The sequence below is a fragment of the Cloeon dipterum genome, chromosome 4, assembly GCF_949628265.1.
Source record: "Cloeon dipterum chromosome 4, ieCloDipt1.1, whole genome shotgun sequence".
Taxonomy (NCBI): domain Eukaryota; kingdom Metazoa; phylum Arthropoda; class Insecta; order Ephemeroptera; family Baetidae; genus Cloeon; species Cloeon dipterum.
Genome location: NC_088789.1, coordinates 16,052,979 through 16,068,054, shown reverse-complemented (window position 1 = coordinate 16,068,054; position 15,076 = coordinate 16,052,979). Strand labels below are relative to the sequence as shown.

The 15,076-nt window shown below is 40.9% G+C and overlaps 2 protein-coding genes across 3 annotated transcripts; one reads left to right on the top strand and one right to left on the bottom strand.

Moving 5' to 3' along the window:
• The first annotated feature begins 576 nt into the window (after nt 1–576).
• On the top strand, nt 577–11,191 carry LOC135944675 (aquaporin AQPAe.a-like). Of its 2 annotated transcripts, none has more exons than XM_065491781.1 (7): nt 577–724; nt 7,327–7,537; nt 9,331–9,474; nt 9,561–9,770; nt 9,874–9,954; nt 10,156–10,290; nt 10,362–10,484. In XM_065491781.1, the coding sequence occupies exons 2-7, from the start codon at nt 7,328–7,330 to the stop codon at nt 10,467–10,469; spliced, it is 888 nt and encodes a 295-aa protein (XP_065347853.1). In that variant the 5' UTR covers nt 577–724; nt 7,327; the 3' UTR covers nt 10,470–10,484. The 2 variants fall into 2 exon arrangements, with proteins under 2 accessions (XP_065347853.1, XP_065347852.1); XM_065491780.1 differs by lacking the exon at nt 10,362–10,484 and adding an exon at nt 10,623–11,191 and having other exon boundaries at nt 580–724.
• Nucleotides 11,172–14,991, bottom strand: LOC135944669 (uncharacterized). The gene is made up of 4 exons (XM_065491768.1): nt 14,743–14,991; nt 14,056–14,679; nt 13,332–13,956; nt 11,172–11,919 (listed from the first exon to the last, which is right to left on the bottom strand). The coding sequence occupies exons 2-4, from the start codon at nt 14,664–14,666 to the stop codon at nt 11,326–11,328; spliced, it is 1,830 nt and encodes a 609-aa protein (XP_065347840.1). The 5' UTR covers nt 14,667–14,679; nt 14,743–14,991; the 3' UTR covers nt 11,172–11,325.
• Between the last annotated feature and the right edge of the window lie 85 nt (nt 14,992–15,076).

Genomic DNA, 15,076 nt, shown 5'->3' with positions numbered 1-15,076 from the left:
TCATACAATTGTTTATTTTACGCAGGGGCTCTAAGTTTGTGGTCATTGAAAAGACTTTTTTCAGGGACGAATTTTCAGGGAATTGAGGTAGATCCCAAAATTGGCGAGAAAAATGTTCTACATTTGACACCAAACAAACCGGGAGACCAACTTCGTAAGTCTAGTCACAAAAGTCTGGTTAAATTGTTTTAAAAATGTGGCATACCGTTGAACATAAAATTTCGAAAATAGCCACACATATCCGGGGATATTTAGTTTCACAGGCGGTAGCACATGACTTGGAAGCATTTAGGTCCGTGGTTTTTGAAAGCGTTTTCCACATTAGGAAATATTTTCAGTGCAGCGCGTGTTCTGGTGATTCTTTGGGAAAATTTTCGCCGCAAACCTAAAATCACAGTCTTTTTGTGAGGATGACGAAATTCCAGGAAGTTGACGTGCGTTCAACAGGAACTGGGAAAACTGAGCCAACGATGTTGGTGCACACGGAGCAAAGGATGCTCAACGCTTGCAAGTTGGGTGCTACAGAGAGCCTAGCTATCGGCCGCGATGCGCGACTAGGAGGGGGAGCTATATAACGCCGAGTGCTCGGACTGCAAAGGGACAAATTGCTTTCTGTCGGTCGCACGCGCGGAACCCTCGCTCAGTGCCGTTGGTGGTTTCAACTGCCCAGCCAGTGGTTTGGCCTATTCAGCACTCGAATCCCACTCAACAACACAAATCAAAAGTGAGTAACCTCTTTTTCCTTAATCTGTTCCTCAAAATTGCTTAATTTATTTTCTAAATGAGAAGCAATATTTAACTAATTTTAAGCCTTTCATGATTTTATAAAACAGATGCTACTTTATCAATTTTCTCATGACTGATAAAATATATAAAACTTTTTATGCTTCCTTTTTCTCACGATAATCAAACTAATTACAAACTGATAAGATCCCTTGCAGAATTCTTAAAAATTAACATAAATCGTTTTTTCTCATCTGTTTGATTAAAAGGCTCTCCGATAGTAATACTACTTGAAATCATTTTTGAATTTGATTTTAAAATTAAAAAGTAGCAACGCTTTTCTCTCTTCTGGTCAATATTAATTATCCACTGCGGTCTTGAAGTGACTTGAATTGCCGTCAGTTAATCGGCAACCAGGCATTATGTTACAACGCCGCCTGACAACTTGGCCGGTTAATCTTCAGCTCAAAAAAGTAATTAAAGGGCGCGGCTATAGACATGTCTAATTAGCCGCATCCGCTTCAATTGGCTCTTAAAATTAAAAGTTTTAACTTAAATTTTTAAAGTTTATTTTCATTAGAGTGATTCACGGCGCTGTATTATTTTCGTGTTTTTTGCGTTTCGGAAAATACCTGTTTTTACCAGTCACATGCACGCACGATTCGGTTGTTCCACCTGATCTTTTTCTCGGCCGAAAAGAAATTGAGCGGCGCCGCGGATGCCGCTCCAATTGACGATTCGTCACGCAATGAAAATCGGATCAGCTTGAGCAGTGCGTGGAAAAGTCGAGTTCCACCGCAAGATCGAGCAAGTGAACCAAACGACGCGTCGCTGCTCTTTTCCTCTTTACGAGCGGTGCGGATCCTTATTTGTTTGTTTGTGCGTCTATGATTCGCTCACGCGATAATTTGATCACCGCTTGCCGTTCAATCTTTCTAGAACTTTTTTTTGCTCTCACGCCATTATCTATACATCTCCTCTTCAGCGTGGGTGAAATGCGAATCAAAACGACACGTTATGTTTTTTAAAGCGACTCTTGAATTCCTCAAAACGGTGGTCCACCTGTTCAAATGCCAGGCGATTTTATTTTTTTATTTTTAACTGCACCCTAATTTCCTCTTGCTATATTTGTACATATTCTTTGGCGTGCCTGTTGGCTGCTTTGTGATCTCACATCTTAATGACAGAGCATAGTTTTGGTGCACGCATAAAACACGCAGCAGTTTATTTTCTAATCTCGCACATCGCGCTCTGCGCTCGCTTTTCGGCGTTTTATGAACAGGCATTCCAACGCATACTTTCGGGAATCATCTCTTAAGCAAATATTTGCTTGTTTTCTTTAAAACAATTTAAATGGCTCATCAAACTAAAAAATGCTCTTGAGCTGTGCTTTTTTTTAAATTCTCACATCCGGAAAGCTCTGCTATTTTAAGAATATTTTGATTCACCTTAGGAGTGCTTCTTTGTAGTTTACAAACAAATCTCTTAGAATTCCCCTGTGAAATTCAAAATGTAGGTTAATTATTGATTAATTCAATTAATCTCCTCGTTCTATGTCGCGCTTTAATCCACCTGCTGTTGTTTGACATCACGCGTCACTTTTTGATTTACTTTGTGACACATTTTGCGTCATTTCCCTCTAAGTTATTGCTATTATTGCTTAACTTTAGAAGGGTGTGTGCCAGCATCGTGTTATTATTGTTTCATCCTGTCGCGTGTTTACCTGAGTGCATCAGTGACAGGCATGGAGTCTCTCTCTCTTTACGTTCGATACACAAGAGGCACCAAGACCACTATGTAATTTTATTGCCGTGGTATTATTGTGTGTCTGCATGCTTTACCAGAGTGATTTTCCTCCTCAAATTACCACCTGCCGCTCCGCCGGTGACGAAAGAAATGCAACAAAAACGAGCAAAACTCGCACTCAGCATCGCGCAGCGGGGATTTCCGCGTAAATGGCAGCGGACCCGCAGGCCTCGCGCATTTTGCAAAATATTTTCGGAAGAGACGCTTTTATTGTCAGGATATTTCCAGCCGATTTCTCAGTTCCGCGAACCGTGTTTGGAAACGAGTTAGCATGTTTCGCTCGCAGGCCTTTTTAATACCTCTTTTGCACCTTTCTTCCCCGTCGCGAGAGATCTTGTAAAGTGATTCATGATGTTTAAAATATGATAGAATCAGACAAGGAAAGGCTCACTTTGTTTGTGTATATTATTATGTAATTTTCACGCCCTGGCAAGAGGAATTTCCAAGATTATCGAATGATTCAGTGTCGAAGGCTGATTTGATTAGCGCGTTAACAGTTCATTTGCTTTTTCTAAAACAGCAATCAACTCAAAACTTTGTTTCGCAGTTAATTATTGTTTTCTTAAGCTGGACGTCTTTGATTGCTTTGGACAGTAATTTGTCTAAATTTATAATGACACTTCGTTTGAAACAATTTCACATGGTTGTAAAATGATTATATCTGTCCTTTAAGACGGAGCCTAATTGAATTTAATCTCATGACGCGTACGGCTTCTCAGAAGTATCGTCCTGTTTAAGTCGGCGCTATATCAAAAACAGAAACCGGCTTCAGCACTAATTATCATTTGTTCATATATATTGGCTTGTAAGGTCGTTGCGGTCTTACCTCTTGTTTTTCGTCTGTTGCACTTCATAAATTCCAGTCGGGAAGCGTCGTTTCCTTGACATTGAACCGTGACAGTGATATTTCCAGCGCAATTTACCAAACCTGAAATTATATGCTGTGTACGCGCTCACGAATCTCCTTGATCCAAACTATTGCTCCGATTTCAAAAGTCCCACACTTTCGAGAAAAAAGAAAATTCTGAATTCTGTTGAGAGCGTACTCGAGCGCGTGATTCGAGGATCATTAAGACGATAAAAGAGAAAATTGTCAAAATGCCAGAACATCAGTGAAACAAAAGTGCTATTTATCGTTGTTACTCAACGCGGCGCTAGCAAAACAACACAGCATCTCAGTGTCTGGGTGCTACTTTACGGTCTCGTCGCACCCTCTCGATCGGCCAAAGACCTCAGAGCAACAACAGGATTATAGAAGCGCTGTGTTTATTTTCCTGCGAAAAGTGCTTTCACGATTTTTAACGAGTCTGAGAAATTACTGACAATGAGCAAACTAACTTTGTAACGAGAAACGAAATTTCAACATGCTTGGCAACATTTTCATTTCCCTGATCATGCAGTGCAGATTATTTTAAATATCAACACTGCCTGACACAGATTTTAAATATCTTTTGGAGATTTTAATTTCATCAACTCCTCGATGAAAGGCTCTCTTGCCACACAATTGCTCCAACTTCAAACGCAACGCACAGGTGTGAGAGAAAATGTTTATTGTGTCGTGTTGCACGTCGTCGTGCGAACAATTCTGCTTGGCACGAGTACAAGTCGGGACCGGTAATTAATTGAACCATCGAAACAAACGTTTTAGGTGATAAATCCGAGCTAATTGTGTTGCAAATTGGTTGGCCGTGGTATTTTTCACCCGACCGGACGAAATAGAGCGGATTTGTCAGGCACGCAGACTCATTCTCGAAGGTTGATCAATCGGCCGGCAACGGGCGATTGACACATTCCTGCGGCTGGGAGTCTACGTAAATTCAAGAAATCATTAAAATTAAATATTTAACATTAAGTTGAGCTGACGAGTCAATTTATGCATCCCATCAATCATCAGCATAATTGACGAGCAAGAAAATTTCACGCCGATCGGCTAAACGAAATAAAAAGGCAGCCAATCCGAGTTTGGCAGCGTGTGAGGGCTGAGAGTAACCCAATCCCGCAAGTGCACACCAGAGCCCCATTAGCGGCCGACCGTGTGAGTGCATCTACTCATTAGAAAGCACAAAAAGTCGACTTCAATTAGCGAGATTGGCCGCTCTTAAATCAGGCGTCACGAGAGCAGGCCGCACGGCGCGAAACGCAACACGGGAGGAAGTGCGCGGCCCTCGGGGGCGTGATGACCGCGCACCCGAGCGGGACGCACGCGAGGTGTGGCCCTCCGAAATTTCCGCGGACGCCCCGAGTGTCCCAGGTGTGTAATTTTCGACGGACGAGCGAGCGAGCGTTGCGTTCCGATGCTCGCTGCCGCGTCCACAACTCGAAAACAAAACAAGTTTACGCCGATGCACCAGACTCAGAGTGGTGTCTCGTTTGGTCCGACCACTTTTTTCCGCGCTTTTCGTGTTCTTGGAACGTATCCATTTTTCACGAGACGCGCGTCGGCCGAGGCCTAAAAATAAGTGCATTGTCCCTTTTGATTTAAAACGAGTGTGAGGGCGGTTCGTTTTGCTTTTTAAAATGAGAAGCGAATCGTCGGTGACCGTTACAAGCTGTTGACTGGCTTCAAAACAAAGCGACGGACCACGAACCTCAAAGTAAAATTTGCTTTCGTGTATTCACGAACAAACACGTGTGCCTACAACTATGTTGTACTTGCTAGAAAATTGACATTTTTATGACTCAAAACATCAGTATTCGTGTCAGCGCGGAATCAAATTGCCACGCGCTGGCGTTTCATCGAATTGCGGCGAGCGCTGAAATATTTATTCACGATCCGATAGCGTCAGAGGAAACAAATAACAAAGCTGGAAAATAATTAGTAACGAGTGCGATGGAATCAATTGTGCGGCGGCGCGTAATTGTAGCGATGCTATCGGTTTATCTCTTCGAGGGGCGCAACAGATGTGTACACGTGTGCGATTGTGCGATGCCCAGGCCAGTTTAAAAGACAATAAATAAGCCAAATACGCAGTGACGAGCAATAAACTGATATATTTAAATTCACTTAACACATTCTACGCGTCGGTTGATTCTTTGAAATGGCAACTTGTTTGAAAAGTGGCCTGCGCTGGCAGATTGTAAAATCTCAGCGCGAATAAAAAAACTCAGCCCGCGGCTACCGGCGCAGAGGGACCGCCCAACTTTTATGAATAATGAGTTCTAGCTCTCGCACAAAGCGGATCGGCAACACAAAAGTCATTGAACTTGGGAGAACGAATTTGTGTTTTCATCTTCATCACCAACACTTCATAATTGGATTTCTATAATTAACTCTCGCTGCTCGGAGGGACGCAAAAACACAAAAGGGTTTTGTCTTAACGTGGGTGATGATCGTTGATTATGCTTTGATAACGGATGGACATTTAAAATTTTTTGGCTCCTTATTTAAACGCGTTAGCCATGGGTTCAATCAACCTATCGAGTATGAATATTAGGATGAACCATTAATTGCATCCAATTTCGGTAAATTAGGAAGTGCACCGGCAAAAGCGGGTAATTCGATGCACGTGCGGTAGTGCCATAAAAGGGGGCCCATGGCCATGTGGTCCATAAACGAATCAAAGTCTGAGATGGACCATCGCATTTCCGTTTTATCTGGACGTATCCCATTGTCGGTGTGAGCTGCTGTGGGATTTCGTTTCAAATCACGGTTTCAGGTTTCGTTGAAAATATCAAGAGGTTGCTGGTGTGTGAAGAACTTGATCGGGAGATAAAAATCTAATTGAACGCACTTCATTGATATTAAACACTTCAAGCAAATGGTGCACTTCGACTCGCGCAAAGTAGCGTGATAAAAATTTAAATCTTGTCCACAATATCGCAATTTTAGTCCAATTTTAAAAGAAAATTGCTCTTGAGAACACCCTTGCAAATAAGGCTGATTAAATGACTCCTACCAAACAATCGTCGCTGTCAAATAAAATTACTAAATTTATGATCGACGGGGCCGGCTTTCTCAATTGCTATGAGGGTGTTAAATTGGGCCGCCTACGAGCTGCACGAGATTTCCTCTTTCCTCGACTGCCTGACAACGAATGAGCCCCCATACCGCGGTGCAGCTTTACGCTTTGCTTGCAACCGCTCGACTCTTGTAATTACAAATTGAGGATTACACTTTTTGTGCAGCTAAAGTGGCCTCTTGAGACAATATTGTGTGCATTTGTAAGAGGGATGGGGGCGCAGCCTGTCGCGACGTGCAGCGCTTGAAACACGAGAGTCATATCTCTGCAATTATGACTTTTAAGTGTCCACTCACACTTTCTTTTATCTCTCCTCTATTCCAAACAAAACATGCCGACAATATTAAGACATGACGCAAACACTGACCAAATAACGTATGTTTTTTTGAGATTTTTATAGAAATTTTTAGCCTAAATACATTTTGGTAATGCCAAGATTGGCAAGGACCAAAAAGACTCATGTTTGGTTTAAACTTAAAATAAAAATAATTAAAGTAGTGACTCCTTGTAAGCTCATTTGAAAGATATTTAATAATTTAATTTCCAAAATATTTACAATACTTCAAAATTCATTTATTGAAAATTGTTTGAAAGATAATTTGAAGATAAAAAGCTTTTCGAAATTCATGCAAAAGGAATAGCTCAATTTGCTTGCCAATTTAGTCAAAGTAACTCTCATTGAAAAGACAATGGAATATGCAGAACACATTTTAATTTATTGACTTGACACTATATACACGCATCATATAACTTACACAACGCTTCAACTTTCACATTATATTGACCTGCCAAACGTGCGATTTTGGACTGACCATCGTGTTGTTTTGTTCTTTCACAGAATGTCGTGGATAAAGGAACGCCTGGGATGGTCTGAGGTGGTGGCCAAGGGTCGCCGCGCTATCTGGAGGCCCCTGCTGGCCGAGTTCATCGGCAACATGTTCCTCAACTTGCTCGGCTGCGCCTCCGTGGTCGTGCTCAACGAGACCGGCTCCTCAAGTAACCTGCTGATCTCTCTCACCTTCGGTCTCGTGCTCGCCTCAGTCGTTCAGGTAAGAATAGCTCATGCACTCTGTAAAATCTCTCTGGAATCTGAGAACATCGTAGTTTATAACCAGTCGAAGAGTGATTGATGACGTAGACTCAACGTTTCTCTAGGGATTTGCAATCACTGCTAGAAATTGGAAGCTCTATTATTGTTTTATCAAACTTTATTGGAGCATAAAACATAAGAGACTCGAAGGTTTTCGCTCAAAGCTTATTTGGAGAGTCTCATCTTTATCAGTAAAAATTAAATTAGCCTTCATTTTGAAGGTGAAATGTGGGCAAAATATAAAAAATTTCTGTTCTAGAAAGAGCTAAACCACGCGCATGATTTTGAGACTTTTGTGTCACGAACGAGCAACCGCGCTTCCCGTCGCCATGTTTCAAACCTGGCCTCATTTCAAAATTCCCGAAATCATAACAAACCACAGAATTCCGAGAACGCGGCAAAACTAAAATCCGCAATTTTGCGTTGCGCGAGAGTTGGAAACTGATTTTTACAACGATATAGCCAGACAGAATCTGGCCCTATATATCCTTCTCGTTTCACGGATTAAGCAGTCTTTCGTCTTCGCTAGCAATCTCTTATCTCTTATTTTGACACACATCCTTGGATTTGTAGCGAATGAATCACTTGTTTTGTTGCAAACGTAAGGAGCGATGGGCAAATATGTGATTTGGTGCGACAGGAAAGCCGTAAAATAAAATATAGCAAACAGAGCAATAAAATCAGCTGAACAAATGCTGGGGAAATAGAGTTCCGAGAAACCGATCGTTTATTTTCTTAAATCCAGTAAATCCCTCGCAAGCACCTAATTAATACATTGTTTTGCTGACTGGTTAACCCCAAAGTATTTAATTGTGGTCAAGACAAGCCAAAACCGGAACGGGCAAGGGAGTTATCGGAGAACGCTATTTTTCAAGCCAACGCCGCACGAGTAAATAAAAGTAGATAATTTCCATTTTCCCACACATTTCAAGCTACGCGGTGTTGTGCTGGTGGCCGCGAGATAACACCTACATTCACCTATTTGCGGCAAGTGCTCTCATATTTATCTGAGGCCCCACCGCTGACGCGCCGACAACAATTAAAATGTACTCGCGTTCACCGACCACGCGGCACGGAAATGTGATAAATTTCCCCCCTTTTGGTTTCTTGCAGAGACCAAACCCGCATTCAAGAGTGTGAAGTTCAAAAGCAAACACAAGTGTGTTTGTAAATCACCTCCTCAATAAAACGCACCTTTTTGCGAGAAATATTACTACACGTCGCTTGTGCTTTTTAAAATCAAACAAATTTTTGGTTTCTTCTTCTTATCTCTTCCAGAAAAGAGACAATTTTCCATTGACGTCAAACCCGGCTCGCGATTGCTGATGTTACGAGCGAACTGAGCGAGTACTTATATGTACTCTTGTTATTATAGTCTTCTGTCCGGATCGTACTTTCTAGATGATTTTGCAGACGATTTAATTGAATCGTATTTTATGGTTATGGATTAGTGCTGTAATGAATGAGAGCTCTCGTGTATGGAGATAAAAATGTCATGAAAAGCACACTACACGGTCCACCACATGATAAATTAGTCGCGTGTATTGATCTGTGACTCACGCATGCCGACCTTTACGTATTATGCCTTCCCATCTGACTGCAATTAATGAAGATGAACAATAAAAGCTAACATTGATATGTGTTAATTAGCTTTATGGCTATAAAGGCAAACTGTCAAACGACGCAGCAATGAAAACTATAAACCTTTTGATCCAATCAGATTAATTAATTAAATGAAAATGTTAATTTCAGGTGGTGTGCCATGTGAGCGGAGGCCACATCAACCCTGCCGTGACCATCGCCATGATGGTGACCAGCAACATCACCATCATCAAGGGTGTGCTCTACATCGTCGTCCAGTGTCTTGGCTCCGTCGTCGGATCCGCCATCCTCAGGGTGAGTTATGCAACCTGTGCGGCACTCGCACCTTCTCTTCTCGCGCGCATTTATTTTTGTCACGTGCTAATTTATCAATTTGGCAGGCGCTGACCCCCGTCAACCTGGGAGGCAACCTTGGCATGACCACCGTGCACCACATGTTGGACCCCCTGCAGGGCTTCGGCATGGAATTCTTCCTCGGCTTCCTGCTGCTCTTCGTCATCTTTGCAGTGTGCGATCCCCACCGCGACGACGTCAAGGGATCAGCTCCCCTCGCCATCGGTCTTGCGGTCGCCGCGTGCCACTTCTCTGCCGTGAGCATTTATTTATTTATTAAATTTCATCCCTCTGACTTTGTGAAAAATGTTCCCCTTTTTGTCTTTATTATATTTAAAAAAAATTCTAATAATATTCCAGATCAACTACACTGGCTCCAGCATCAACCCTGCCCGTACCTTCGGCTCTGCTGTGGTCTCTGGCATCTGGGATAACCAATGGGTATGTGATAAATTTTAACGAATAGATTTTATGCCATCATTGTATAAGAGAGCACTATGTAACTGTTTAATATAATGCTCTGAAAATGGCCTTTGTTCATCTTGAAATAACAAAGTGAGTAATAATCCTTGAACAAAGGGTGGCACAAAGAGCGGCTTAAATCATTTTTGGACTGGAATATTAATTAGTGAAATGACTCAGGTGTACTGGTTGGGCCCCATCCTGGGAGGCATCGCCGCCGCTCTCATCTACAAGCACTGCCTGGCGGCTCCTGCCCCGACCAGCCGCAGCCAAGGAGACACCGACTACAGCCCAGTCAGAGTTGAGGAGAAAGAGGTATGTTGCAACAATCCGAATTTGTACTTGTCCGGGGCTGAAATGAGTAATTCGAATTTTGTGTGACAAAGGACGACGAAACTAAATTTATGGCTGCCGTCGTCGAGCCTGAAGTTACCAAAGTGCATGTTCCGCTGCAGTGTAGGATTCAGAATAATTTTATCTTGGCAATTTATTAAATTTTAAAAACGATGTAGTACGTAGACTAGATTCTTTGAGTTGTGGCTAGATAGCTGACACAATCATTGCAGGCGGCTCACAAATTATATCGTCTCATTTTTGCTTTAGTTATATTTTATTGGGTGTTAAAATGAGCTTAATTATTTTTGCAGATGAAGAGTCTCACCAAGGATGATAATGCTGCATAAACTTAAGAAGTTTCTCCAGCAAAACAAACCAGAATCTTCATTCTCTCCACCTTGTGCGTATTCTAATGTAAACATAAAACTGGAACTTTTATGATGGCATGAACCAAATCTAATAAGTGTTTCGGCCAAAACTCTTAAAATGCCTTGTATGGACTGCGTGCGCGTTAGTTTGTTCAATCTTTTGATCTTTGTAAACATTTTAATCAACTGTAATGCTCATTACATCTTGATATTGTAATTCTTAGAGTGCTACTGTGTTTTTTCAAGTATAACAAACTCTGTCCAACTATTATGCATTACATGTGTTCAAAAAGAGTTAGTAACAAAAGTGTTGATACAAATACAAAATGTAAGTATTAATTTTTGTTTAGAGCAATTGTAGAAGGTTGCCTGTGTACTGTTTCTAAATTTTAATCAGCGCTATTTTTATCAAATAATTCTTGCACATTAAATTTATTTCATCAAAAATTCATGCTTTAACCATAAGTGTAAAACTGATTCATACAAAATAAATCTTTAAAATTATCTGCGTCCTTTATTTTTCTTTCATTGAAAAAAGACAATTATTTACCCTGTCCAGATCTGGAACTTTCAGACACAAAAACAAATGAATACAAAATGGACAAATAATTACAAATCTTTGGCTTAGCATTTGATAGCGAAAAGCCTATCTCTTCTTCCTGGAACTGTTTGGGGTTGCGTTGCTTTTCAACTTTTCCAGCACAGACGCTGGCAGCTTAGCCTTCATGCTGACTCCTGCCGCGACTCGCCTGTCCACACTGGCTTCCGCTAGTTCGGCACTTATGATTTTGCACGCTGTCCTCGGCATGTTGGGGTTCATCGGCATGGACGGGGAGTGGCATTTCACCTGGGTGGTGTTGTTCTGCATCAAGCTGGTGATGACGCCCAAGCCCTCCGCGTTGGTCTCGCACATAGGCGTAGAGCACCTGGTGATTTTCAACGGCACCGGTGAGTCGTTCTCGTCGGCCATCCTCTTTTCCGTCTTGACAAAGTCCAAGTCTCCCATGTTGGCTAGCGCGATGGCGATTGTGTCGTGCATGTTGTCACTGTTCAGGTGCTGGATCGAAGCGACGGCGACATCTGACTCAGAGATGTGGATCGTATGTTCATGCTGTGAGGAAAGCAAGTCAGGCTGCTCGTCTGCGATCGCGGCAGACGTGTCAGGTTCTGGAGTTGGAGGATGCGGACCAGCGTCCACCTCCATGTACTCTGCTATTTCGTCTGTGAACTCTTCGTCATACTGCAACACACAATGAAAAATAGAATTATTTTAAGAACTTTAAATTTAATAATTTTTTTGAAAGGATGCATCTTTCATTTTTTAACTATTTTGTGATGTTCATTAAATTTATTTCTTGAAGAGGAAGAGTAAACAACAGTAATACTCTTATAAGGGGTTGGATTTTATGGATTTTCACCGCTGGCTAGTCACTTTTTGTATTACTAAACGAACTGCTATTTTTATGTAAATAAAATTTTAAAAATTGTTTGTCATGGTAGATACAGGAAATAACAATTTTTGGCTATTAATTTCAGCTAATAGTCAGTGCGGCGAGAGGCAGATCTACTAGCCCATTGTTCCACCATTTTCTTTTAATCGACGTGTATTTTATGTATCGGCTTTGCAAGAGCAAACAATTTAGTAGAGTTGGAAATCAGCAAAATTAATTTAAAAAGTAAAGAAAAACAATTTCCATCCAATTTCACTACTTTAAACAGTCCTCGCAGAGTAGACCAATTTATTTATCAACAAGAATTATTCCGATTCCACAGCAATCTTGTCTGCTAATTGTTGATAAACGATTAAACTTCTGATAAAACTATAGAGTGTGATATCATTATCTGCGACTTTTATTACATTTGAGGGCAAGTTTGAAAATAATTTTTCACGTAAAAAATAAGAAGTGCATTCATTAGGCAAAATCCGATTTAATCAAATGCACTGCAATATTGTTAACTAAAATTTTTTCCAAATCTGTAAAGTTGATTGGCAAGAATATTGAAAATGTTGCATGTTGGCCTGAAAGAGATGTGGTTTATTTTTTTATTAGACTCGAGAAATCACAACTATAAAAAGGACAAGCTAAGATAAAAATTAGATTTTTGCCAATTTCCTACAAAAATATCAGTGCATTGACCATTGTTTCATCACAAATTTATAAATTTATATGAATTCTGTGCGCTCTGTGATTTTTAAATATTTTTTGCAAGAGTCGATTGTTTTTTACGTTCTCTAGCACTTCATTCCAACCAAGGTCATTTGTCTAAATTTCACAGCCCTGCAGCATTCTTCTCAATGAAATCCATCCAAAAGTACATGCATTATGACGCAGAAATTCCTTTTTGAGAAATAAAATAATCGCAGGGAAATAATTCTCGCCATTGCATGTTTGCAGCCATATTCTCTAAAAATATTCGTTGAGAAGTTCAATATTCCTACTCTAATTATATAATATCTTTGACTAATTTTAAGCATTAACAATTATCCTTCCCATAAAACAGTTTTCAAGGGAAGAGCATGTGAATAAGCAAATTTTAAATTATGAAGAGTGGGGGAGCTAACGACAATAAATTGAAAAAATAAAAATCTAAATTAATAAAACGTAATTGAAATAATAAAGATGTTAAATGAATTAAGAATTAAAATATTACCACGTCATCAATATCCTTTTTGCTGACCCCTCTGGCTTTCTGCTTCAGCTTGAGCCAAGCGTTGAAGAGTGAAGAATTCAGACTGTGGTTCAGCCAGATTCCGTAAGGGTAGTTATTTTGGAACTGCAAGAGGGTCTTCTGAGGCAGGACCTTCTCCAAATCATCCAAAGACTGTTCAGCTGGCGTTAATTCTCTTTGCAAGTCAGCGTCGCATCTTGAAAAATCCAGCGTGTCTGCCCCCAAGGGAAACAAGCCGCATCGCGAAAATGTTTCCTTGAACGTCGACTTGGGAATGCCCTCAAGGATGCCTGAATAATGGCCTGAGAAATTCAGTCTTGTCACCGCGTCAAGCGATTTCAAGTTTTCTCTGATTTTGGACACAACATTGACATCATTGTCTTCTGGAACGAGAGTGTCGTAGATGTTCTTCGGGAGGCAGCACAGGATGATTCCGTTCTTCTCACAAAACTCGGTCACGTCTATGTGCATGTAGAGGTTTTCTGAGATCAGTATAAACACCACTGGGAGTTTAACTTTGTTTTTGCCGAGCCAGTATATAAATTTGTTCATGAAGAATATCAATGAGTTTGTGTCTACCCAGCCACTTGCGTTTGTTTCAATACTCCTGTAAGCAGATCAAGAATTTTTTTTTAGCATTTTTCTTCATGCAACTTGTACTAATATTTATCTTGGAAAACGTTTTAAATTAGATTTATTGTTTTACCATTCCTTTGGAAGACTGTCTTTGAAGAGAGGAGACACTCTGTTGGATTTAAAGGTTAGCATCACTGGGACCAGCCTTCCTGCAGCACTAAAAGTCGTGATGCTCGAAAGATTCTCGTGCGGTCTGCCTCTCTTGATGTGATTGAAGTCATCGACACCTCTCATGCCTTGCAGAACATATTTCCCAATTCGGTCCCTGAACAAAAAGCTGTCCACAGTTGCAAGGAACACTCTGTCAGCGTCCAATTCTTCCTCAAACGACGTCTGAATGTGCTTCTGAAGGTTTCCGTGCCACCGTATGGCTTCTTCTTGAGTGCAAATGCTTTTCTCCTGACTCGACTTGCCATGCTTGCCACTAACCAGATTCTCTTTGACCGAAGGATATTTGTCGGTAAAGTAGATAAACCATTCATCGGTGACCTTCAACTGTTGCTGCACCTCGCGCTTGTTTGCGTGCCCCTCGTACGCATCCACCAGCACCTTTTTGGCCACAGCCTTCACTTGGACTTTGTTAAGAAGAAAGCCGCTGTAGCTCCGAGCAGTGATTTTGTTTAGCAGCATTTCTTCTGATGCAGCCGTCAGGCAGACGCTCGTTTCGTTGATGGCTGACATTGTCAGGAATAATCTTGAAGGTACAAAACATTTTTAACAACATTAGATTATATGGAAAAGAAATGTTTATACAAACCGTTCTCTAATGCAAAAAAATTGTAGCTAAATAGCTAGTCGGCATAAAAACCATCCGATGGCTCGACGATAAAAAGTTGCAAATTAGTTCTTAAGGTTGAAAGCAATGCAAAGATAAATTTTCAAATGATGTATGATATTATTATTATTGTAAAAGTTAAATTAATATTGATCTCTATCTAGCATATTTACGGCGTTTCATAAAGATGTTTTTCAGATGAAGTTTAGTGGTTAAATCGTATTGTTTTGTTTACGTCTAGAAGGGGGTGTGTCGTACAGAGCTTGCGCACAGAGATTGAAACTTTTCGCGGGGACCAGGGACGGCACGCAGATGT